Raw genomic sequence first — 21,573 nt, forward strand, 5'->3', positions numbered from 1 at the left:
CATCTTAGCTTGACAAAGACGATCGAATGTCAAGCGCAAAGCTTCATTTTTTTGCCACTAGAAAACGACGACCAGTCGAAGCACATATATCTCTGTATATATTCAGGCAAAGCGCCGAGTGGCGTAGAAACTCCTGTCCCTTATCATGTACATGTCATGGGAAATACTAACTCACGAATCAACCCAAAAGCGAATGTGACCAGCACTCAAGCCCTCTCCCCTCGCCCCGTCAGTCGCTCCTCAAGCACGGATCTCCATACGCTTCTTAAGCCGGAAAGCCAGGGCACGCTTGCGAGCCTCGGGGGACTGGGTGAAAGCAGCAGAACCACCAAAAGGCCCAGCGATGGCGGAGTTGCGGACGCGAACAATGCAGACGTTGTCGGCGCCGCCGACGGAGGCGTCACAGGTCATACCGGGCGGCATCTGGACCTCAAGCGGGAACTCGGTCTTGGTGGCGAGGGACAGGCCGCCGAAGAATCCAGGAACGTCGGTGACGACCTCGGCGCGCTGGAAGGCGGCCTCTTCGGTGCCGCCAGACGTGCCGTCAATGTCGGCTGTCAGGGGCCCGGCGCCGTCCTGGTTGATCTGGCGGAACGTCATGGTGACGAGACCCGAATCCGAGGCGGTGGGGAGGCCGCGTGCGGCGCCTTGGCCAGCGGAGGCGGCGACGCGGCTCTCGGGTGGCCCGTCGGCGGAGGTGCCGCTGGCGCCTCCGCCGAAGAGACCGCCCAGACGGCTGCCGCCTCTGTTGCTGTCGCCGCCGCTGTTGCTGCTGCCTCCGCCGAAGAGGCCGCCGAGGAACTGACGCCTGTTGTTGCGGTTGTTACTGCCGATGGAGATGTCGTCCTCCACGCCGACGGAGTCGCTGGGGCCGTTGTTGGTGGGGGCTGTGCCGCTGCCCATGAAGTTGCGGATCATGGTCTCGGCGCTGACGGGGCCGTTTCCTTGAGTGCGACCGAGCGGACCAGTGCGCCCTGAAGAAATGTCCCCGTCGCGAATGATGGCGGTATCGGCTTGGGAGCCGCAACTATTGGAGCTGCAGTCACGGGGGGTGCCATCGGCGACTTTGGCATGTTGATGTTAGTGGAGAAGGAGAGGGTCGAGGATACATGGGAGGACAGGTACTCACCGGTTAGACCTGGCATGGTGACGCCGTTGGCACCTTGGATAGAGACGATCAGGCCATGACCATGGACGCTGGCGGCCAGGGCAGCGACGAGGAGTGCATGAGCTGAGCGCATTTTGTCTTTCTTTGTCTTGGGAATTGGTACGAGAAGGGTTTGGAGGAAACTGAATGGCAGTCAAAGAAGATAAGTAAAAGGAAAAAGTGAAGCAATCTATACTAACGTGCCTCCAGGGCCGAGAATCGAAAGGAAGAAGTACAGTGAAGAGAATGGCGATTGTGTGTGGATTACGAGGAGATGGATTCATGGTGCGTCGGGAGGCCAACTTATATAGATGGCTTCTCGTCTATAGTCATCCCAGGGTCACATCTCCTGGGTGAATGGGCAGATGGGTTCTGTGCGGCCGACATGGCCGACAAGGGGTCTCGCAGTGCAGGATGTGCGGGAGTAGGGCAGGCCAGAGAGGTTAGCTTGCCACGGCGAACTTCAACAGATGGAGGTCGACCTGGACTTTGACCACCTTGCGCTACATGTTTTAGTTCACGGAGATGCCAACGAGCCCGGGTTCTGGAAGAATATACTCGGCCGTATTCCCCTCTCGGGCATAGACTCTGACGGGAGTGGCAGTGTTGTCTGGGGAGCTATGTTCGAGGAGAACGAAGACCTGAAATCGGCAGACGGAGTTTGTCTACGACGGAGACGAGATGTAAAAGCGAGCGAATCGAATGTGAGCCAGACAGGAAAAGGCGGCGACCGGAAGAGGCGGGGTTAAAGTCGGAGGGGCATATGAAGCAGGCCGTGCACTTGTAGGCTCGGGGATTGTTGTTTCATGACGGACGCAGCAAAGGTAGGGTGAGGTCAGAGGCAAGATGCGAAATGCGATTGGGCAGCTGTTGAAAGGAAACAAAGTGCAAGAGTGTTTCGTAGATCTCGGAAACGGGATATGCTGCGGATCCACGGTGGGGTCGACGGTGACTGCGAAACACTTTCGATATATGTGTGTATATCGCCGCAAAGAGACCCGTCTTTGAGGCCATTCCGAGGATGCAGGTGATCGAACAAGGGATTCAAGATGATTTCTCTCATGGTCGACGACGGCGAGCCGAGCACTCCCGGCAAATAGATCACATGTAGGTTGCTAGAGTACAACGTTGGTAGATGTTAGCATTGAATGGCAGCAGTGGCAGTCCGGCAAAGCGATCAGGACAAGGGTAAGGGTCCCTGGGCGGCGTGCATGATCAAGGTGGGCGGGCGGGACCAACGACATGGAACGCGAAGGTGTCGCAGCGGGAGAGGGGAAGCCCAGTGCGACCGAGGCTCTGTGGGACACAGGGACCTCCATTAAGACCCCACCGGTGCTCCCCCGCGACTCTAAACATGTTTCCCGTGTTTGGTCCCTGTTTCTTGTGTTCATTTTGGTGCATTCCCCATCCCCACTCTTTTCCGCCGAGCAATTTCTGGATGTAATTAATGGTATCTGGTATGGGTTCCGGGTGGGTGCCAAGCCAGATTCCATTCCGTATTGGATGGGGTTGGGATTGAGGAGAAGTCGGGCAAGTCTGCTTGGGCTGGGCGTCGAAAAGATTTCCTTCGTCGTGATCGTGGAGAGAACAAGCTAAAGGGGATGGGATGGCTGGGCATCTGTAGTTCCTTGAATCAAGCAGTTGATGGAGAAATACCCATGCTCATACCGGTCAAGCCTAGCCGTGAGCACACGAGCGCAGAAATAAGTGTGTGGTGCACAGCGGACAGTTCGACTCGATGAGATTGAGTAATATGTGTATCTACGACACGTTCCTTTGCCGGGTGGAAGATTTCGTGTCGTTATCAGGGGAAAGGAAAAAGAACCTACCTACCTACCTAGGTAGGAGCGGCGAAGGTACGGGGTTACATGGGTACAGTAGCTGTAGCTCGACATAGGTAAGTGTCAAGTCAATGTACCTACCATATAACCCCTGTTTAATTATGTTAAAGGTACTTACATTACTTGCCTTATTAGGCAAGTAATGAATCCTCTCGAAACGTACAGTTCACCAGGGTAAGTATCGGACTTTCCTATATACCGAGCTAAAAAGGGACTAAGGTGGTCCACTTCCCGATACTTTATACGGCCCCTGCTAGCTAACAGGGGCCCCTAGCACCTGTTACGTACTATCTCCACTCGGTTCCGAACAGGCCAATCTAGAGCCGTGAATAGGCCTGTAATTATTCGATAAAGAGGGTAGGGTAAAAGTTATACTAGGAAAGAAAGTATCTTATTATACCTGCCCTATTATAGGGGGGCTAGTAGTATCCACTTTAGACCCAGTTTTAAGTGGATACTATACTAAGATATCCGATATTTACCCCTAATACCGTTATACCTATACTAATATACCCGGGCCTTATATAATCTAATTAATAATATAACTATAATATATAACGTATAACGTATAACGCCCCTATACTAACCCTATACTTAAAGTAGCCGTATAAAGTATATAATATATACTATATAGGAGGCAGTTCCTATAAAGTTATTAACGCGGTTAGTTGCTTACTTATTAGTAAGGAGCTATAAGGTGGATTAATAGGATACTAAATCCCCCTGGTTTAGTATATCTAAACCCCTGTATTTTATAACGGTTATAGGCCTAAGTTTTGGATACCTAAGAAGTATAGACCCACGCGACAGGGGTAGAAAAGTGGATACCTTCTGACCCCTATAATAAAGCAGGTATAATAAGATACTTTCTTTCCTAGTATAACTTCTACCCTACCCTCTTTATCGAATAATTATAGGCCTATTCACGGCTCTAGATTGGCCTGTTCGGAACCGAGTGGAGACAGTACGTAACAGGTGCTAGGGGCTGTCAGCTAGCAGGGGCCGTATAAAGTATCAGGAAGTGGACCACCTTAGTCCCTTTTTAGCTCGGTATATAGGAAAGTCCGATACTTACCCTAGGGAACTGTATATAGAAAAACCCCTGCTCTCAATGTATCTACTTGTACTCTACTCCGCTTATTATCGTGATACTATTGGTTTATTTGGATCCGCAAGTACACCGCAGACAGTTAAACAGGGGTTGGATGGTATATACGCACACCTATAACGTGGTGTTGTAAGTACATTGGCTCGACAGTTTTTCTCGTCATTGTACATTGTACGATAACATTGCTGGGACAGCGATTTTGTATGGCGGGTGTACATACCTTAAACCTGCCGCCTCCGGATTCCCGGCAGCTACCTACCTACCTAGGTAGGTACTGAGCAGCGTCCTTGGCGGCTTGGCCTACAGCCCTAATGCCAAGTTTTCTGTTGTCGTTGCTCCCATACGAAATGTATCATATCATAGCTGTCAGCCAACAGGTGAGAAGACCTGGATAATCACATCACCATCACTCGTTTGACCACACGGCATGGCTGACGCCAATACGTAGTCACTTCAACGCACAACTGGCTTGCGGTACGGAACGAATGGTTTAGGGACTACGTTGTATAGGTATTCAGTTTACTGCTCCTCTCGACGAGTTGTTGTACTTTCTGGAGGTTTGGTGGGAGTGCCGTACCTGGTATTTATATCATGTCTGTATCTGTACATCTGATGGTTGGGTTCTGTATGACCCCCTTTCTCAGGAGGCGGAGGCGAACCGCAAGGTCCCGGCATATGTCTGTCCCCGCGTCTAGAAAGGGGAAGAATGAGGATCACCGACTCGATGGCCTTCCACCGAAAACACTGGATCAACGTCACTTGTTCGCTCCATACATTGGATTGCTGGGTCCCGTGCGAGATACTGTGTCTAATTACAGGTGATCGTCCCTGATAGCCGACTCTGTATCTGTACCTACCTAGGTACCTCGCCGACTGCGTTATCTTGGGCCTGGCCTAGCACGGGTACCTTATCTAGGTAGTGTAGATGGGTAGATAAGTCTTCAGGGAAGCCTCGAGTGTCTCGGACGGAGGAAAACATCACCCTCTCTGGATCGTCTTATCGGCCTTTGACCTTGAACGTTGTAGCCTTGTCCTCGACCCAAAGTTGTAATTATATACCGTCTGCCCCCCAGCCGTCTTGTCTTGCGCCGGCCCCCGCCGTGGCATCCAGTTCCTGTCCCTCTCCGCGTCCCATGTACGTCATCGCGGCTTGATCCAAAGAATGCCAACTGGTGGATATATTTTGTTTTCTGTTTTCCCCCCTTGAATCACATCAAACCTACCCCCGTCAACCGATGATACAAAGCCGGTTGCATTTCGAAGAGAGAGGGGAATTTCGTTCCACCTTTCACGTTGTCTACTTACCATAAAACCACACTCCCTGTCAAAATGGCGAGTTATTTCCGACCGACAGAGATAACGGCGCATCCTGTCGACTCTCAAGGAGCCCGCCGGCGCCTATATGGCTCCAGGACCAAATACTGGGCCAACAAGCTCGCTGTGGACGAAGCTGAACCTGGCCTGACAAGCAGCCAACTTATGGTGAGTCGAAAATCTCCTTCCATCTTCGATTCTTAGCTGACCTCCTTTCCCATATAGCTCACCAACAAAGACTTGAAACCCGTCGAAAAGGCGAGGCGTGTTTGGGGCCCATGGAACTTTGTCGGCTTTTGGGTGGCCGACTGCTTTAACATTAACACCTGGATGATCGGTAAACAGTCTCTCCCCATCCCCACCCCTCTCTCCTTTGAAATGAGCGCAAACATTCACACCTCGGATAACAGGTGGCGCCATGGTCGCTGGTGGTTTGTCGTGGTGGCAGGCGTGGCTCTGTGTCTGGATCGGTTACTTTGTCGCTGCTGTTTTCGTCGTCCTCGCCGGCCGTGTCGGTGCCGTCTACCACATCAGCTTTCCCGTCGTTGCTCGATCGTCCTTTGGCGTCTGGGGCGGCCTGTGGCCCGTCTTTAACCGTACCGTCATGGGTAAGTCTCCTCCAGAGTGTTTTCCCCGTTCCCCGGGAAAAAAGGGTCCTTGGCTGACAACGGGTGTCTCCCTAGCGTGCGTATGGTACGGCGTCCAGGCTTACATCGGAGGCCACTGCGTATACGTCATGATCAGGGCTATATGGACCAACTGGGTGAGTTTTGCCTTGCTCCCTTTCCTTGTCGGACACCCCCCTCGAAGAGTCGCCCCTTCAAGTCATCCCAACGAAAGGTGCCCCCTGACCCCTCGGTAGGGCGACATACTCAATACCTTCCCCAGAGACTCGGGTACGACAACGCCCGACTTTGTCTCCTTCTTCATCTTCTGGCTCCTGTCCCTGCCAGCCATCTGGTTCCCCGTGCACAAGATCCGCCACCTCTTCACCGTCAAGGCCTACGTCGTCCCCACCGCCGGCCTCGCATTCCTCATCTGGACCGTCGTGCGCGCCGGCGGCGTCGGCCCCATAATCCGCCAGCCCGCCCGCGTCTCGGGAAGCGAATGGTCCTGGCAGTTCGTGCAGGGCATCATGTCGTCCATCGCCAACTTTGCCACCCTCATCGTCAACGACAGCGACTTTAGCCGCTTCGCCATCAAGCCCAGGGACGCCCTGTGGTCGCAGCTCTTCACCATCCCCGTCGGCTTCGCCGTCACCTCCTTCATCGGCATCATCGTCTCGTCGGCGTCGGCCATCCTCTACGAGGGGGACCCCATCTGGGACCCCATCGACGTGCTCGACAAGTTCATCGACGGCGGAAACTCGGGCGAGCGCTTCGGCGTCTTCGTCCTCGGCCTGTCCTTCGCCCTGGCCCAGCTGGGTACCAACATCGCCGCCAACTCGGTGTCGGCCGGGACCGACATGACCGCCATCCTCCCGCGCTTCATCAACATCCGCCGCGGCGGCTACATTTGCGCCGCCGTCGGTTTCGCCATCAACCCCTGGATCCTGCTGACCGACTCGAGCCAGTTCACCACCTACCTGTCGGCATACAGCGTCTTCCTCAGCTCCATCGCCGGCGTCATGATCGCCGACTACTACTTTGTGCGAAAGGGCTACATCGTCGTCGAGGACCTGTACCGTGCCAAGAAGGGCACGTCGTACTACTTCACCTTTGGCCTGCACTGGCGTGCCTACGCCGCCTACGTTGCCGGCATCCTTATTAACGTCGTCGGGTTCGCCGATGCCGTCGGCACCCCGGTCCCCATGGGCGCCGTGTACATCTACCGGGTCAACTTCTTCGCCGGCTTCATCGTCTCTTCGACCATGTACTGGCTCCTCTGTCACTTCTTCCCCATTCCCGCCACCAGCGACCGGTGGGCCGAGGTCGGCGGGGAAGACTTGGACGAGGTTATTGTCGCCTACAGCCCCGACAGCTATAGCGGCCAGGAGCGATTTGACGAGGAAGCTAAAGTGTCGAGCAAGCCCGCAGGAGAAGATGTCATCTCGAATCAACACGGGAAGGCCACGTTGATATAGAAGAACACGGTGTTACGGTCTGGTTGTAGATGATTCGGTGAACGAGGAGCTGTCTTGCATGATACCACTCATTTGTTGGATTTCATTTTCGAACCGCAGTTGGACATTGGGAAATAGAGAACTGTAGGCGAATGGTCAGAAAATCAACTGCTGTGATGCATTGGAAAAGCAATTTTTCTTGGTTCCCTTTGGCGCCGACAGTATGACCCTGTCCATATGGAATCTGGAAGGGATCTCACCATAGCACACCGTTGTTGGTTCTTGGGCAGAGCAAGCAGAGCAGAAGCAGAAGAAGCGGAAGCTCTTTTGCGACACACGGACCAAGTCCCACCAGACACATACTGTGTCAGTTTTCGAGAACAAGCACTGATACACTGTGTTCAAGCGTCGGCGACCCCCTGAGCCACCTCAAGGTGTCGTGTCGCACTTGGTCCCATCACATCACCTTGGCCAAGTCCTTACGTACTAATCCTCTAGGGACAAGCTGATGAATAGATTTAGGCAGAGAAACCATACCGAGTAACCTGAACCCCACTGTTCCGGTACCACTTTGCTTTCCGAGTTATCGGCCCAATGCTACCGTCTTCATTGATCCATCATCCCTCGCGCTGGCTTCGCTTCAATACAAACTACTTTGGGGTGAAGACACCAAACTCCGTGAACGCCGTGCTATGCTCATCCTGCCATGAAGTAACATGGAACGACAGGACGTTAAAGACCCGCTGCCTAACCTCCCATGAGATGTTGAAGGCGCCCTCCGACTCGACTCGATGCAGAAAACGAAACGGCAAGACCTCCATCACCAATCCACCGCCCAGCCGTTTTCATCCAAAAACTCCTCACACGCCTGCTTGAGGGCGAGGTTCGGCCTGAGATCGGATGGGAGCAGAGGTTCCCTCGTGAGCGGGTCGCTCGGGTGGCGGTGGAGGTGCTCCATGATCGAAGCCCTTTCGTAGGACTTGCCCATCTTGGTCTGTGTACGTAGTTAGCAGGGTGCATCGGCGCGGGTGCCAAAGAGTGCAGCGAAAAACATGATGAAAATGGGGAGGCATAGAAGAAGAGACAAAGAAAGAATGGAACATACAATGACGGGGTCCACCATGATGCCAAAGCTAATGTCGTCGATCGCCCACTCGGGCACCTCCCTTTTCTGGTCGTCCTTGCTCCGGCTCTTCTCGAATACGTTCCTGAGCTCTTTGATCTTGGCATCCCACTCGCTCGCCAGCTCCTGCTTCTCACTCTCGCCCTCGGCCTCTTCGACGGCTTTCGACTTTTCCCGCGAAAGGAGCTCGACAGTCTCCTCCTCGAGATACTGCGCCTCCCGCCTGCGCGTCTTCTCCTTGTACTCCCACCGCTCCTTCTTGCACCGCAGGACCTGCGCCGTGATCGCAGACAGGGACGCTCGTTCGGACGACTCGACGCACAGGCGGTGCGCGCGCATCGCCGCTTTCACCGCACCCTCATGGTCGCGCAGCGGTAACAGTGCCTGCGACAGGTAGAACTCGGCCTTCATGTTGTTCGGCGTGAGCGCGAGGGCTTCGTGGCAGTCGCTGACGACGGCGTCCCAGAGCTGGAGTTTGAGGCGAGCCATGGCGCGGTTTGTATAGAAGAATGCGTTCTTGGGGTTGGCGATGATGCTGTAGAACCAGCTCTTGTTAGCACGTGTGACAAAAGATGGGATATGGAGGGAATGCGCCCGTCCGTTGGACGAACAGGGGCGGCCGTACGCTTTGGAATAGAAGCCTTCGGCGCCGACATAGTCGCCCTGCTGGAAGCAGCGGTTGCCTTCCGTTTTAAGTTGCTGAGATTTGGCTTCAGACATGTTCGGCGATTTCTGGTACAAAAATGCTTGGGTCGGATTGATGCGAAAGATAAACGTGGCTGCGATCGCTATCGGCTTGATACTCGAGTAGGATTTTGCGTATTATGCTGCAGATGGCGCTAGTGGTGATTTCGTTGCCCGGTGTATGTGAGGGCAGTACAATACTGAGAGATATAGCATAGAGCCACTGGAAAAATGGAGAGCATAAAACCTGGGAATACCCGAATGCTATTATGCCAGGGGAAAGAAAAAAAGGATTGGGCGAGATGCCGCAGAGAAAGAAGGCTAATGACTACACCACGCGAGCAAGCCTGACAGGCAAGTTGCGATGTCCGTTAGGCACTAAAGGAGAGTTGAAAGGAGCGTAGACGATGATTGCGCATGGCAAGTTGTGGCAAGTCGGACAGTTTTCAAATGGTCGCACTCACGTATGCGGTTGCCCACACGGCCGGGTGTTGCGGGGTCCGTGGGTGGTAATTTCTAAGCCGCGTTGAGGGATGGATTGGATTATCCGGTGCCTGGAAACTTCCAGAAGGCCTGGGAGATTGCTCCTGGAGAACTGGTTCCCCCGAAATTCCTAGATCCGCATATAATCTTAGTAGATAGACATCGCCGAGGTGGAGCATTCGGAGGATTGTTCCGGCAGACTCGGTCGGTCTAGAAACAAGGAGAGACAGCTCCGTCCCGCATCTCGGAATCGTGATTTTCTTTTCGTACTTCGTAGGTCTCTAGAGGGATTTCATGGTGATCGTTCATCGTGTGTCCAATTGATGTTCCCATCGATTACGATTACGTCTCGTATCACTGGCGTCTTGCGAGCCGAATTGTGTAGACGAATGGGCTATGCATATTCTTGTCTGCTCTGTCGGACTGCTTGGTTTATTGCTGTCAATGATGAGAGGACAGAGGGGACGTGAAGCCCTGGGGAAGAGCGGGTAAGAAGGCAGCACCACGGAGGTAAAGTGACTTCCTGGAAGCCAGCTCTCTTCCAGGTTGGTGTCTCCCGTCAAGGTACACTGGTGCAGGTACACCTTGTACTGAGTCGTTTGAAAGGGGTGGTGTCCGGGACATTAATACTTCGGCCAGGCAGTCGAAGGACGCAGCGGGGAAATACACTGATTCACAGTCTGTGCTGGATCGTGGAACCCTAAGAAAGTCGATTCCATCATCAAACCAAAGACAAAAAGCAAATCCCAACAGAACAATACATGATATTGTCACTGAGATTTGCGAGAGAACAGAAGAAACAAATTCAATCATAGTCATAGGTATCCTACGTTAACGGAAAAACAGAGAGAAACGAGGAGGGTTGAGGAGAGGTAACTACCTACCTACGTACGAAGTAGATGTACCGTGTCGATCAAGATTGGTACGTCGTTGACTTGTTGTGTATGCAGTGGCGGAGAGTAAAGTGGCTGTCCTGCACCGCCACAGGATGGGTACCTAGGTACACTATCTTGACACGTCTGCTCTCCCACATCCACGTGGATAACTCAGACGACGCCCAGCGCATCATTCGCAACAACAACTGAACTCGCACGCCGACCCCCTGCTCCAATGCTGTCGAGTTTACAGAACCCGCGGCAGGCGGCCGCTCAGCTGCTCAATTTCGGCCTGATTCTGAGCACAGCTTTCATGGTGCGTCCTGCCTTCCTCCCGGGCCCGTGAGCGCAAACCTGTTTCCTGACCACCTCCGCGGCAGATGTGGAAGGGCTTGTCCGTGATAACGGACAGTCCAAGCCCCATTGTGGTAGTGCTGAGCGGCTCCATGGAGCCGGCCTTCCAACGCGGCGACCTTCTCTTTCTCTGGAACAACCCAGCACCAGACCACGTCGGCAGCGTCGTTGTGTACGAAGTCAAGGGCAAGCCGATCCCAATTGTTCACCGGATAGTCAGGAAGTTTGGCACTGGGTACACACGCCCCTCTTCCCCTTTATTGCTTCACCGCTGTATTTTCCTTGGCTCTGGCTAATTCGTATATCTAGGCCTGACACGAAGCTCCTAACCAAGGGTGATAATAACAACGCCGACGACACCGAATTGTTCGCCAAGGGACAGGACTACCTGGGGCCGGATGACATCGTTGGCGGGGTGGTGGGATATATTCCCTTTGTCGGATACGTGACGATTCTACTCTCCGAATATCCATGGCTGAAGACGGCCATGTTGGGATTGATGGGCCTCGTCGTGATATTGCAGCGCGAGTAAAAGTCCATCCGAAAAGAATAAAGCGATCCATACTTTTTTTTGCTGGTCATGTTATATTATACAGCCTCATGATACGGAGCAGCCATGCCTCTTCACAACTGTATTCGTAAAGCAAGCAGGTGCCAGGCTAGTCGTTGTATCGTACTGATTCGTACAACAATGTCCGAAGCTTGACACTAGAGACTTGCTACTAGACTCTAATCTGTAGCAGAGACCACGCACCGTTTGATCCGCTGGTATCCGTGCCGCCTTTGTATCGCCCGTTGCATCCGGTCATCAATATACCCCTTCTGAAGCGCCCCGAGCATACAAGCCAGGCCCAAAGCTCTCACTCGCTTGGTTTGGAAATTAAGTCCAGGATTCTCAAACAGTTCTATCCTCACGACGACTTTGATTCAGTTCTGGGATCAGTTTCCAATCTCCACGATCTACCTGTCGCCTCTTCCTGACGCGGATACTGAGCGGCGTGACTAGGCCAAGCCCAGCCGACGCTATCCTGCACGATGTGTCAACCGCTGGAGTTGATCACTTTGGTCCCGACAACCGCGGTATTGTAACCAATAGTCTCACTCCGATTACATTATTGCTCCAGTACGAATCTCCACATCCTCTAATCTCTCTTCTGCGATTGGTGGAGCCAGAACGCCCCGAGGTAGTGTACATTAGTGTACATGTTGGTCAGCACCACCGGAACCTCACGGACCATCTCGGGAAGAAGGAAGCAACGACGCTGCATGCATGTCATTCTTGCCCAGACATAGACGTCAGGATTTTAATGGAGACATCTTCTCCTCCAACAAGCCTCCGGTCATATAAACTCCCACCTTGTTCGTCTATCGCAACCACCAGTTTCGGCGAGAAAATAATCAATATACATTACAGCCACAAACGACGTGTGCTACACCACTTCATGCCGGCGACTTCACGACCCTAGAAAACCCACGATACCGATACGTCAGCGTACAACTGCGCACCCGACAACGCTCTTCTTGGTTGGGGCTTCGACTTGTCGTTGTCGCCTCCCTCTGTGCTGGGAGTCGACGACGTCTCCAAATCTAGTCGCGCTACACAGATCGCCGACGGCGTCGCACGACGAACGAGCAGGGCAGGTACCTAGCTCAACCTCCAACCGTCGACGGGATTCACGGAACATCATCAGAGATCCGACGCCTTTAAAAACGGCCTTCCCACTATCCACCACCACCGAACTTTAGATCACCAAGCGACCTTAAAAAAATGCCGTCGCAGCGCCCCTTTTTCCTCTCTACCTTCTTCGCCTCCTTCCGACAAACATCAACATCGAATCCCATTTCCCAACAACCCAACAAGCATGCCTCCCAGACCACGCAGTCCTCGTCCGCTTCCTACACCACGCAGCAGCAGTCTAATGCATCCGCTTCTGCATCCGCACCGCGACCAGTCTCCAACAACGCCCGCGCCAGCACCTCCTCATCATCTCGCTCTGGGGGTGTCGTCAACCAGCTTCCGCTCCACTCGCCCCGCGGTACGGCTGGTCCCAGCAGCCCCCGCGGAGTTCCCATCCCCGGAGCCTCGCCAGGCCGACGACGTGGCAGCGACAGCTCCAGCGAAGGGTTCCGGGAGGTCCTGGGCTCAGATAAATGGTACATCGGCGGACGGACGGCCACCGGAGAGGAGCGCTTCTTCAAACTTGGCGTCGTGAGACGCGTACGAAGCAACGATGGGTTGAGCTTAGATCGCCTCAGCTTATAAATGAATCACGACGAATAGGATGCGTCCTGATAGGACGGGACAGAATGCTGGACCAGGTTGTCTGGATACTCACATAAACGCATACATACACACAGCGGCACGGGATGAACGGGAGATGCACAGGACTCCTCTGGAGGTTGGGCCACATACCAACCTTGGAAACATTGAAATTTTGGGATTCGGCGTTCAGGGAATTGGGATCTCGCGATTCGCTCGCTTCGCGACGTGGGACAAGATAAGACTAGAAAAATGCCGTGTCGGCTGGACGTATGCGATGGCATTCGTTATCATCAGGAAAGACATACGAATAAATGACATATACGTGACCATAGGAATTGGGAGAACTGTTATTGCATAACTACTCTCACAATGTGAGCCTGGCTGGATCCAGTGCTCCTGATTATGCTCCCCGGAGTCTTCTGATGACCCAATGAACCTGGATCCATGTATCGCCCTGCCATCATCAAGCCACCGAGCGGGCATGGTCGGCACACAGCCCCGTTCTGATCTGCACACTTCTATTCATCACCACATGAAACGTTGCAAACGGCCGCCATCCAACACCTCGCCATGCTCGTTCCGCCAGACGTACGGACGATATATGAAGATGCACATGGTGACGGCATTGATGATGAGAAACCACAGCGTCTCGAGTACGAGGCGCAGGTCATACCTGCGACCCCACTCGACGAACCAGGCCAGTCCAGGAATGGACGCGACCCCGACACGGCCGTGGTTGCGACTGTTCTCTTCGGGGTGCCAGGCGGGCACGAGGAGACGCCAGAAAATCCAGGGAAGGATGAAATACCGTGGCTCCACGAGCGGGGCCGTGATCAGAGACAGGGCGGTGGCGACGAACAGCAAGACGATGGTCGAAGACGATGCGGGCTCGGCGGCGGAATTGACGCAGCGGTTATGCTGATCGGGGGAGCTAGGCTTCTCGAGGGCCGATAGAGCCGACCAGCAGAACCAGCCAGAGAATAAGTATACGCCAACCAAATACTCGCGGAAATGACCCGGACGACGGATGGTGTACCGGAAAATGTAGAACATGTAATGACGGTTGTCAGCCAAGGTGAACGGGTGGATGATGGTGTTTTTGACAACAATGAGCCAAGAAGCCAAGATGATGAGGAAGACAAGAGGGATGCCGTATGCTCGAGGCGATTGGATGAGTTTGGCAGCCCGGAGATAAGGAGAGTCCCTCAGACCATCCACATCATCCCTAGACGTCAGAGGGACAGATGCGGAAGTATGGTCGTTGCGAGATTCTTTGTTGTCACTAGGACCAGAGCTCGCACTCTGGTGAGGATTATCGATAGAGGCCGACTTCGACTTGGGCACCAAACACGAGTTCAGGCTACCGAAAAGACGAAGAGGCTGTCTCAACAAGGTGGGGGTGAAGAGGGGAGCCGAGAAGAAGGCGAAAAGGGGCCAAATGTAGAGCATCTGGGCCAAGTGAATGGTCGCGATGTGGTTCGACTTATCCCCTGAACAGAGTTAGACATGCCGAATAGGGTCGGTGACCAGATGGTCCACTTACCAAGCACCACTCCCCCGTTCCAAGCTACAAACGCGGTGAAAAGGCCCATGACGGTGATGTGAGGCCAGACTTGCTTCAGGACTCGGATTGGATTACAGATGGCCGCCAACCCAATGCCAGCAATGGAGTAGCACAGGTCTGGGAGCACTGTTCTTAGTTGTTGAACGCGGATGGGGTAGAGGCATGGACTCACCATGCGGCCAAGCAAGATCGATAGAGGGGTCGTGGATATCGCCCACTGAGCATCTTTCCATGAAGTATCTTGTGTGCTCTGACACGGTGTGCATCGGAGCTCGGCTGGCAGGCTTCGGGTGAAGACTCTTGATGGCGTGAACGGCTTCAAGTCCACCCATATACACGACAACCCAGAAGATGTTGGTCTGGCGCATGAACAGCGCCATGACGCCGAGAAGGATTGTCCAAGCGTCGCTGATTAGGGAGCTCCTATCCCTACTGACGCGGCCAATATGGTGATTGTAGGCCAGGAGCACAGCGAGAGTTGAAAAGACATCGGTGTAGTACAGGCCGGAATAGAAGAAAAGGACGGGGAAAAGGGCGACGTTTAAGCCTGTTTGGATGGCGTAACGTGAGACAAAGTTGAGAGGCTGTTTGGAGCGTGGAGCCGCCAGGCATCGCTCAATCCTGTGCCGGGTGATGACTGCCAGGGGGAATAGTAAGATGGCAGCCATGAGATTGTCTAATCGAAGTCCAGCTGGGTCGCATTGGTCCTCAACGGAGGTCCAAAACAGCCGGGCTTTGGCGGCAGCAGAGATTCTGGAGATGAGATATCTATATCTCAGGTTAATGGTGTACTCAGAGGTGAACAGCTCTCCCGGGGACTACTGCTTACAGTCCAGGAGGGGTGGTGATCTTGTCATCCCATTCGAAGAACTTGTCGCGACAATATGTCTGCGCCTGTGGAATGTGGAAAACCTCATCCTGTACGCCAATGAGCAATCAGTGTGGTTTGAAGAGAGAAAAACCGGGAACATACCAAATATGGATTTGGGACGTGACGGTTCACGGTGGAATACCAGATGCTGCCGAATGCGAGGAGGCCAGCGCCAATGGCAGCCACGAGGCCCTTCTCCCGCAGGACGAAGCCATCCATGGCCCTACCCGAGAGGAGCGGGAATCACAAGACGAGGGGCTTAATCGTAATGACCCGGCCCGACAAAGAGACGTTGGTCAAGCGTTGCGGTTGCGCCTCAGCAATGAATGGCTTAGAGGTGCACTGCACTGACGGAGGTTGATTGGATAGGAATGGCCAATGGAAGCATTGTCGACAGAGAACGGCCTACCAAAAAACAACCAGGTTAAAGGGGATGAAGCATAAAGACTGAACAGATTCTTACGCAGATTGGCCTCCTGATGGCCCGCCGCCGATTAAAACAAGTTTCACGAGACGTGAAAACTGGCTGAATGGTCAAGGAAGAGACGTGGCAGTCGACGAGCTCGAATGATACAGTGCGTCCTGGATATACACTGTCTATATATTATGTTTTTGGCGTGAGAATACAGTCCGTATAACACTGTAAAAATCCCGCCAATATACGAGGATGAAATATCTTGGCTCACTTCCGTCGCCTGTCGTGGATGAAAACAAGAGTGGCACTGCCGGATGCTGGAGGTTCTTCATATCGAAACATTGAGTCTAGAGTCTATTTCACTGTCATAGCTATGTAGTACACAAGTCGTCCTGCCTCTCGGCTTCCCGCTGCTACTATTGCCCAGGCTTATCGTGCATATCCTGGATAATGTTGGAACGACACCAGAGACGGGGCCCTTAGAAGGGCTATATGTAATCGTTAATAATAAGAATACAGTATTGTGCCATGCAGCGATAAGGGAAAAACTCACGTTGTCAGACTCGGGAATGGGCTCCTTGACGAAGAGACCACCGATAACAGGAACTTTCTATCACGGAGTATCAGAATATGAAGCCAGCGGCGACACGGTTCCCTTGGAGAGACACATACCTGCAGGACATCTTGTTGTACCCTTGGAATGCCGGAAGCATAGTAGACGAGGGCCACGAACGCAACGCCGCCCATGGCGCCAGCCTTGGCGCCCCTACGACAGTGTTAGTACTGTCACAACACGCGATATGCAGTGACGATGTCTGTCTGTAGATGGGAGGAAGGCCACGCTTGGTTTGAAACTCCGACTGTTGCCCCATCCGTCCGTCCTTCGGTGTCCTCGGAAGGAGATATCGAAAAGTCGGCCATACGGATTCCCCTCGCAACCATAGAGTGACCGGGAAAAGAAAGAAACAGGTATAGAGACTCACACTCGGGCGAGTTGCCTGAAGTTTAGCCCGGCAACGCTCGGCTGGTAGTGGTACCTAGAAACCTCGGATCAGCCCATATTCCCCCATCTCTTAAAGAAACCGTGACCCCAGCTCGGATTGCCGTTCTTCTGAAGGAGCAAGCGAGATGTAATCGGATGGAATGATAATCGTAGACGTACTTGGGACCATAGTTGCTGCGGAAGGTAGTGGGATAGATCGGGTTCTCGCGCTGTTCAATACACTGTTAGCAGGGACATGTCGGTCCGGTAGGTGTCGGAAGGGAGCCATTGGCTCTATCCTTGGGTAGACGTAGGTATCGCAGATAAGAGAACCACTTACTGGGCCGGCCATGGTTAATACTGAGCGTTTTCACGCGGATCAACAAGTTCAATTGCAAATGCGATAGGGACGAGTAGTGAGTGAGGTTATCGCGAGCTCCAATTTCTCAAAGACTCCGGCCGAGTTCTGCCGAAGTCACGTGATACTCACGCTAACCTCATCCGGACCTCCAGGTTCCGAAATGTTACGGCTCTCAGCCTTGCCTTGGATCTTCACTGGAAACATCAAACGCCAGCCAGGATTCCGGCTTACCGACATGGACGACTACATCGATGTCCGGTTCGAGCGGGTGGAGAGGGCATTGGCCAGTCTTGTCGAATCTGTCTCTAAATACCACCCATACGCCAAACAAGCGCATGACCTTCAAGACACCGACAGAGAGCTTAGTGAAGGTCTGAAAGAAGGTAGCAACATACTGGGCAGGTCTTCGTATGTTGGGATATGGAGTTGGCTGACCATTCGGTGAGCAGTGGAGAGGCACCAAAACAATCACCTTCGACTTCAAACGCTACGAGCTACCTCTTCTTCCCTTGACGCACAGATACGCGAAACACTCACCAGTCTCGCCTCGACCCGAAGAGACATCACCACGACGCACATCACCGTCGACCAAGATGGACCCCACCACCGTATCAAATACGATGAACTCCTCAACTTTGCCCGTCGCATTAGCAAGACCACTCTTCCCCCAGCAGGCGTGACCAACGGTCTGGTCATGGAAAGCGACCATCCCTCAGGAGAACAACCGCCTAGTGCCGTCAATGGGATCCAGAGCGGCGCCACGAGCGCTGCGCCAACTCCCACCGCCCAATCCCAACAAGTGAGCCAGACCACGGACCAGCCGGGCCCGAACGGCGTCTCCTCCTCTCAGCTCCCCAGCGAGCCACCCACAACGCAACACACAGGTGTCGCTTCCCCCAGCGGAGGCAGCACCACACGGACCACCCTCCCCGACGGCCTCCGGAACGTCCTCGATCCCAACTTTGGCGTGCACTTCATCCCCTGGCCGAACGAGTACCAGATTGGCGGCGGCGGACTGGCGGCGGTCCAGGAACTAGCGGAACGCGGCATCGACCCGAAGGGATACGATCCGGAGGCCGTGGCGGCCGAGAAACGTCGCCTCGAGGAGGAGGAGAGGGCGGCGCGCGAGGAGCAGGAACGCCGAAAGCGCGAGGAAGACAAGCGTCGGCGCGAGGAATGGGAGGCCAACGCCGCGCGGAGGCAGGCCATGGACGCTCAGCGGAGGGAGAGCGCCGCCGAGTCTGGTGCCGGAACGAGCGCCGGTAGTCAGCCCAAGAAGACTCAGTTTCAGTTTACGAGTATGGATATGGACGACGACGACGACGACGATGACGACTGATCACATACCACGGAGGACGAAATCTTGCGGGACGGACTTTGACTGTTGTATAATCATCCCACCGGTGAAAGCATCGAAGGCGTGGTTTCGGATACCCAATATAATTAACGAATTCCTCCATCTATATCTGTATGCTGCCTGTGCTGTTTGCTGCATAGCGTCTAACGGTCATGACCGATTTTACTTTTTAACCAAGACTAGCGATCATTTCCCCTTGCTGCTGGCCGTCAAAGAGGACTCCCCAAACGACGCCGAAATCGTCACCCTTCCATAGCGACACGCCTTTTCCAGAAAGTGCAGTGAAGTAACCCAACCCAGGCGCTGATCGGTGTGGAACAGGACAATAAGGGAAAAAAAAAAGGCGTACTCGTACAATATATGTCACCACACACGGAAGAGATCAAACTCTGGGTGCCAGTCCTCCTGTTTTGGACATTCTCATCTTTTTCTCGCCAAGGCCGAATGCGGCTATTGGACTTAGTCAATCTTGATCGAGGAGTAAATTTTCCGAACAAACCACCAACTGGCGAAGTAGCCGATGGAGCCTACAGAGAGATGTCAGCAAATGAAAAGAAAACAAGAGAAAAACGGTATACGCCATGCGTGAAGATGGAAACTTACCAGTCAGAATGAAGAACAGGAAGGAGATGAGACCACTGTAGCCGATGTACAAGATGGCGCCAGCAAGGTCGCTCAACTTGAGTTTGGTGACGAGGTAAAGGAGGCAGTTGGCGAAGATGTAGCCTCCACAAGTGCCGGCGGCGAGGAAGGAACGCCACTGCCAGTTGTAGTTCTCGGAGCAGAGGAGGAAATATACCATGAGGATGGTGACGGTAGCGCAGGTGACGACCATGAGGCCGTAGGAGAGGAAGAGGAAGCCAAACATGTAGTAGATACGGCTGAACCAGACGGAGCTCATGATGAAGTAGAGCTCGACAAAGATGGCGCCAAATGGCAGCAGGCCGACAAGCAGCATGCTGGGGATGGGCTTGAGGTAGGTGCTGACGGGAGGCACCTGGCGAGGAATCTGGTTGGTGCGGACGGGGCTCTCGATGACGGCAGCGCGGAAACCAAGCCAAGAGCCCGCCACGGAGAGGGGAACGGAGATGATGAACCAGATGGCTACGATGACGAGCATGGTGGTGAAGGGGACGGCGCCGGAGGACTGCTGCGCCCAGAGGAAGAGGTCGAGGAGGAAGAAGGTCGAGAAGACGATGCCGGGAACGAGCAACGGCGTAAGGATGATGTTGACCTTCCACTTCTCGCCTTCCATGGCCTTGTAGGTGCGGGCCGAGACGTATCCGCCCACGAAGCCCAGGATGGTGTAGAGGACGAGGATGATGGTGCCGAGCGAACCGCGGTTCGAGGGCGATAGGAAGCCAAGCAGGGCGAAGCAGATGGTGAAGCCGGCCATGACGAACAGCTGGGCGCCGCTACCGAGGAAGACGGAGAGCAGAAGCGGGTACTTGGGGCTGCGGAAGACGTCGCCATGGACGAGCTTCCAGCCGGAATCCTCCTGGACGCCATCCTCCTCGAGGCCGGTGCCGGACAGGTCATCGAGGTTGATCTCGTCGAGGCGGTTGTAGCGGGCGATATCCTTCCGCAGGGCGCGGACGAGGATGGAGGCGACTGTGGCGATCAGGATGACGACGATGATGGCCGTGTCGATCAGCCAGAACCAGTGGATCTTGGGGTCGAAGACGTGGAGGTACTTGTCCCAGCGGGTGGCCCAGGCGGTGTCGGACTTGGTCCAGTAGACGCTGTAGGTGAAGGTGACGTCGCGCTGGAGACCGTCGTCGTCCAAGACAACGGGGTCGACGGCGCCGCTGCAGTCGGGTTCGCCCTTGTAGTTGCGGGAGCTCGGCTCGACGATGACGCCGACGACGCGGTTCAGGGACTCGTCGCCGGTGACGGGGTGGTACTCGATGTTGATGTCGTAGTGGTTGTTGAAGACGATGCGGCCCTTTTCGTCGGCCCAGCCCATGAGGAAGCCCGGGTTGTAGAAGGTGGTGTTGGTGAAGTCGTCGTGGATCTGCTGGCCGGCGGGGAGGCCGTCGACGAGCCAGTTGAGACTATAGCCCTGTTCGATGCGGCGCTTGAGGAAGCCGATGGACGCGCCCGAGTACTTTTGGGAGCAGAGGCGCTTGCACTGTTCGTTCTTGAGCATCAGCAGCTCGAAGGGCGATGTCTTGATGCGGTCCCCGAAGAGGATGCTGCCCAAGCTTGCCGATACATGCTCGACGTCTTCTTCTGGTTTGCAAAACTTGAAGGCTGGGTGGTAGTAGTCGTACGAGACGACCGAGTGCAGCCGGGCGTCTTCCGGGGCCGCCACGGGCTTGATGCTGTTGACGTATAAGGGAACGCGGTCTCCTTGTTGGTATGATGTTGGTGCGACGCCGGGTAGGTAGAAGGCCGAAGCCAGCTGTGGCGCGGCCGCGAGGACGGCGGCCAAGATGGCCGAGGGCGAGCTGATGTTCGGGATGTGCATCTCTCAATCGATTCTATTATGCAAAGCGAGGCATGGACTGGGGGTCAGGGTAAGCATTAGCTCGAGAGAGAGTGATACGAGGGAGAGAAGAGGAATATATGGGAGGACGAGCTGGCAACGATTCAACATACAAGTTTCACTCCCAATACGCGTGCCTTGTTCAGAGGCCGCAATGGACCCGTGTTGCCCGAGAGGTAAGTAGTAGAAAGACTGATCCAGCAGTGATGGGCGTCTAGATTGGTTCGGCACGAGAATCGGTTGAAGCCGTTATGGGTTTCCGCTGGCAGTGCAGATGGTAT

At 54.2% G+C, this 21,573-nt stretch overlaps 10 protein-coding genes across 10 annotated transcripts; 4 read left to right on the forward strand and 6 right to left on the reverse strand.

Annotated features, from left to right (window-relative positions):
• Positions 1–30: 30 nt before the first annotated feature.
• On the reverse strand, positions 31–1,650 carry ACRALDRAFT_1079022 (uncharacterized protein). The gene is made up of 2 exons (XM_071018849.1): positions 1,130–1,650; positions 31–1,064 (listed from the first exon to the last, which is right to left on the reverse strand). The coding sequence occupies exons 1-2, from the start codon at positions 1,239–1,241 to the stop codon at positions 241–243; spliced, it is 936 nt and encodes a 311-aa protein (XP_070879152.1). The 5' UTR covers positions 1,242–1,650; the 3' UTR covers positions 31–240.
• Positions 1,651–5,425: 3,775 nt separating this feature from the next.
• ACRALDRAFT_1046582 (uncharacterized protein) lies at positions 5,426–7,655 on the forward strand (the record flags this gene model as incomplete). The annotated part of the gene is made up of 5 exons (XM_071015457.1): positions 5,426–5,578; positions 5,636–5,747; positions 5,821–6,018; positions 6,094–6,173; positions 6,273–7,655. 5 exons carry the CDS (start codon positions 5,426–5,428, stop codon positions 7,491–7,493), a joined length of 1,764 nt encoding a protein of 587 aa, XP_070879153.1. The 3' UTR covers positions 7,494–7,655.
• Positions 7,656–8,292: 637 nt separating this feature from the next.
• ACRALDRAFT_1067238 (uncharacterized protein) lies at positions 8,293–9,315 on the reverse strand (the record flags this gene model as incomplete). The annotated part of the gene is made up of 2 exons (XM_071017422.1): positions 8,293–8,466; positions 8,578–9,315. The coding sequence occupies 2 exons, from the start codon at positions 9,313–9,315 to the stop codon at positions 8,293–8,295; spliced, it is 912 nt and encodes a 303-aa protein (XP_070879154.1).
• A 1,493-nt stretch (positions 9,316–10,808) lies between these two features.
• Positions 10,809–11,816, forward strand: ACRALDRAFT_1073870 (uncharacterized protein). The gene is made up of 3 exons (XM_071018165.1): positions 10,809–10,953; positions 11,018–11,226; positions 11,301–11,816. The coding sequence occupies exons 1-3, from the start codon at positions 10,873–10,875 to the stop codon at positions 11,521–11,523; spliced, it is 513 nt and encodes a 170-aa protein (XP_070879155.1). The 5' UTR covers positions 10,809–10,872; the 3' UTR covers positions 11,524–11,816.
• A 943-nt stretch (positions 11,817–12,759) lies between these two features.
• Positions 12,760–13,254, forward strand: ACRALDRAFT_2024186 (uncharacterized protein; the record flags this gene model as incomplete). The annotated part of the gene is made up of 1 exon (XM_071020196.1): positions 12,760–13,254. The coding sequence occupies one exon, from the start codon at positions 12,760–12,762 to the stop codon at positions 13,252–13,254; it is 495 nt and encodes a 164-aa protein (XP_070879156.1).
• Positions 13,255–13,779: 525 nt separating this feature from the next.
• Positions 13,780–15,854, reverse strand: ACRALDRAFT_2068737 (glycosyltransferase family 59 protein; the record flags this gene model as incomplete). Its single annotated transcript, XM_071022126.1, has 5 exons — positions 13,780–14,744; positions 14,798–14,935; positions 14,991–15,586; positions 15,648–15,736; positions 15,792–15,854. Coding segments are annotated over 5 exons (1,851 nt in total), but the record flags the coding sequence as incomplete, so codon positions are not given.
• Positions 15,855–16,433: 579 nt separating this feature from the next.
• ACRALDRAFT_1059955 (uncharacterized protein) lies at positions 16,434–17,500 on the reverse strand. The gene is made up of 6 exons (XM_071016151.1): positions 17,427–17,500; positions 17,267–17,316; positions 17,088–17,141; positions 16,777–16,870; positions 16,658–16,714; positions 16,434–16,592 (listed from the first exon to the last, which is right to left on the reverse strand). The coding sequence occupies exons 1-6, from the start codon at positions 17,436–17,438 to the stop codon at positions 16,584–16,586; spliced, it is 276 nt and encodes a 91-aa protein (XP_070879158.1). The 5' UTR covers positions 17,439–17,500; the 3' UTR covers positions 16,434–16,583.
• Positions 17,475–17,651, reverse strand: ACRALDRAFT_205847 (uncharacterized protein; the record flags this gene model as incomplete). Its single annotated transcript, XM_071021844.1, has 2 exons — positions 17,475–17,552; positions 17,577–17,651. 2 exons carry the CDS (start codon positions 17,649–17,651, stop codon positions 17,475–17,477), a joined length of 153 nt encoding a protein of 50 aa, XP_070879159.1.
• Positions 17,652–17,682: 31 nt separating this feature from the next.
• ACRALDRAFT_205846 (uncharacterized protein) lies at positions 17,683–18,786 on the forward strand (the record flags this gene model as incomplete). The annotated part of the gene is made up of 4 exons (XM_071021843.1): positions 17,683–17,748; positions 17,780–17,818; positions 17,850–17,888; positions 17,968–18,786. 4 exons carry the CDS (start codon positions 17,683–17,685, stop codon positions 18,784–18,786), a joined length of 963 nt encoding a protein of 320 aa, XP_070879160.1.
• A 477-nt stretch (positions 18,787–19,263) lies between these two features.
• On the reverse strand, positions 19,264–21,274 carry ACRALDRAFT_1026234 (uncharacterized protein; the record flags this gene model as incomplete). The annotated part of the gene is made up of 2 exons (XM_071014786.1): positions 19,264–19,331; positions 19,408–21,274. The coding sequence occupies 2 exons, from the start codon at positions 21,272–21,274 to the stop codon at positions 19,264–19,266; spliced, it is 1,935 nt and encodes a 644-aa protein (XP_070879161.1).
• Positions 21,275–21,573: the final 299 nt, after the last annotated feature.

This window comes from Sodiomyces alcalophilus (assembly GCF_042370955.1).
Source record: "Sodiomyces alcalophilus JCM 7366 unplaced genomic scaffold ACRALscaffold_1, whole genome shotgun sequence".
NCBI lineage: Eukaryota > Fungi > Ascomycota > Sordariomycetes > Glomerellales > Plectosphaerellaceae > Sodiomyces > Sodiomyces alcalophilus.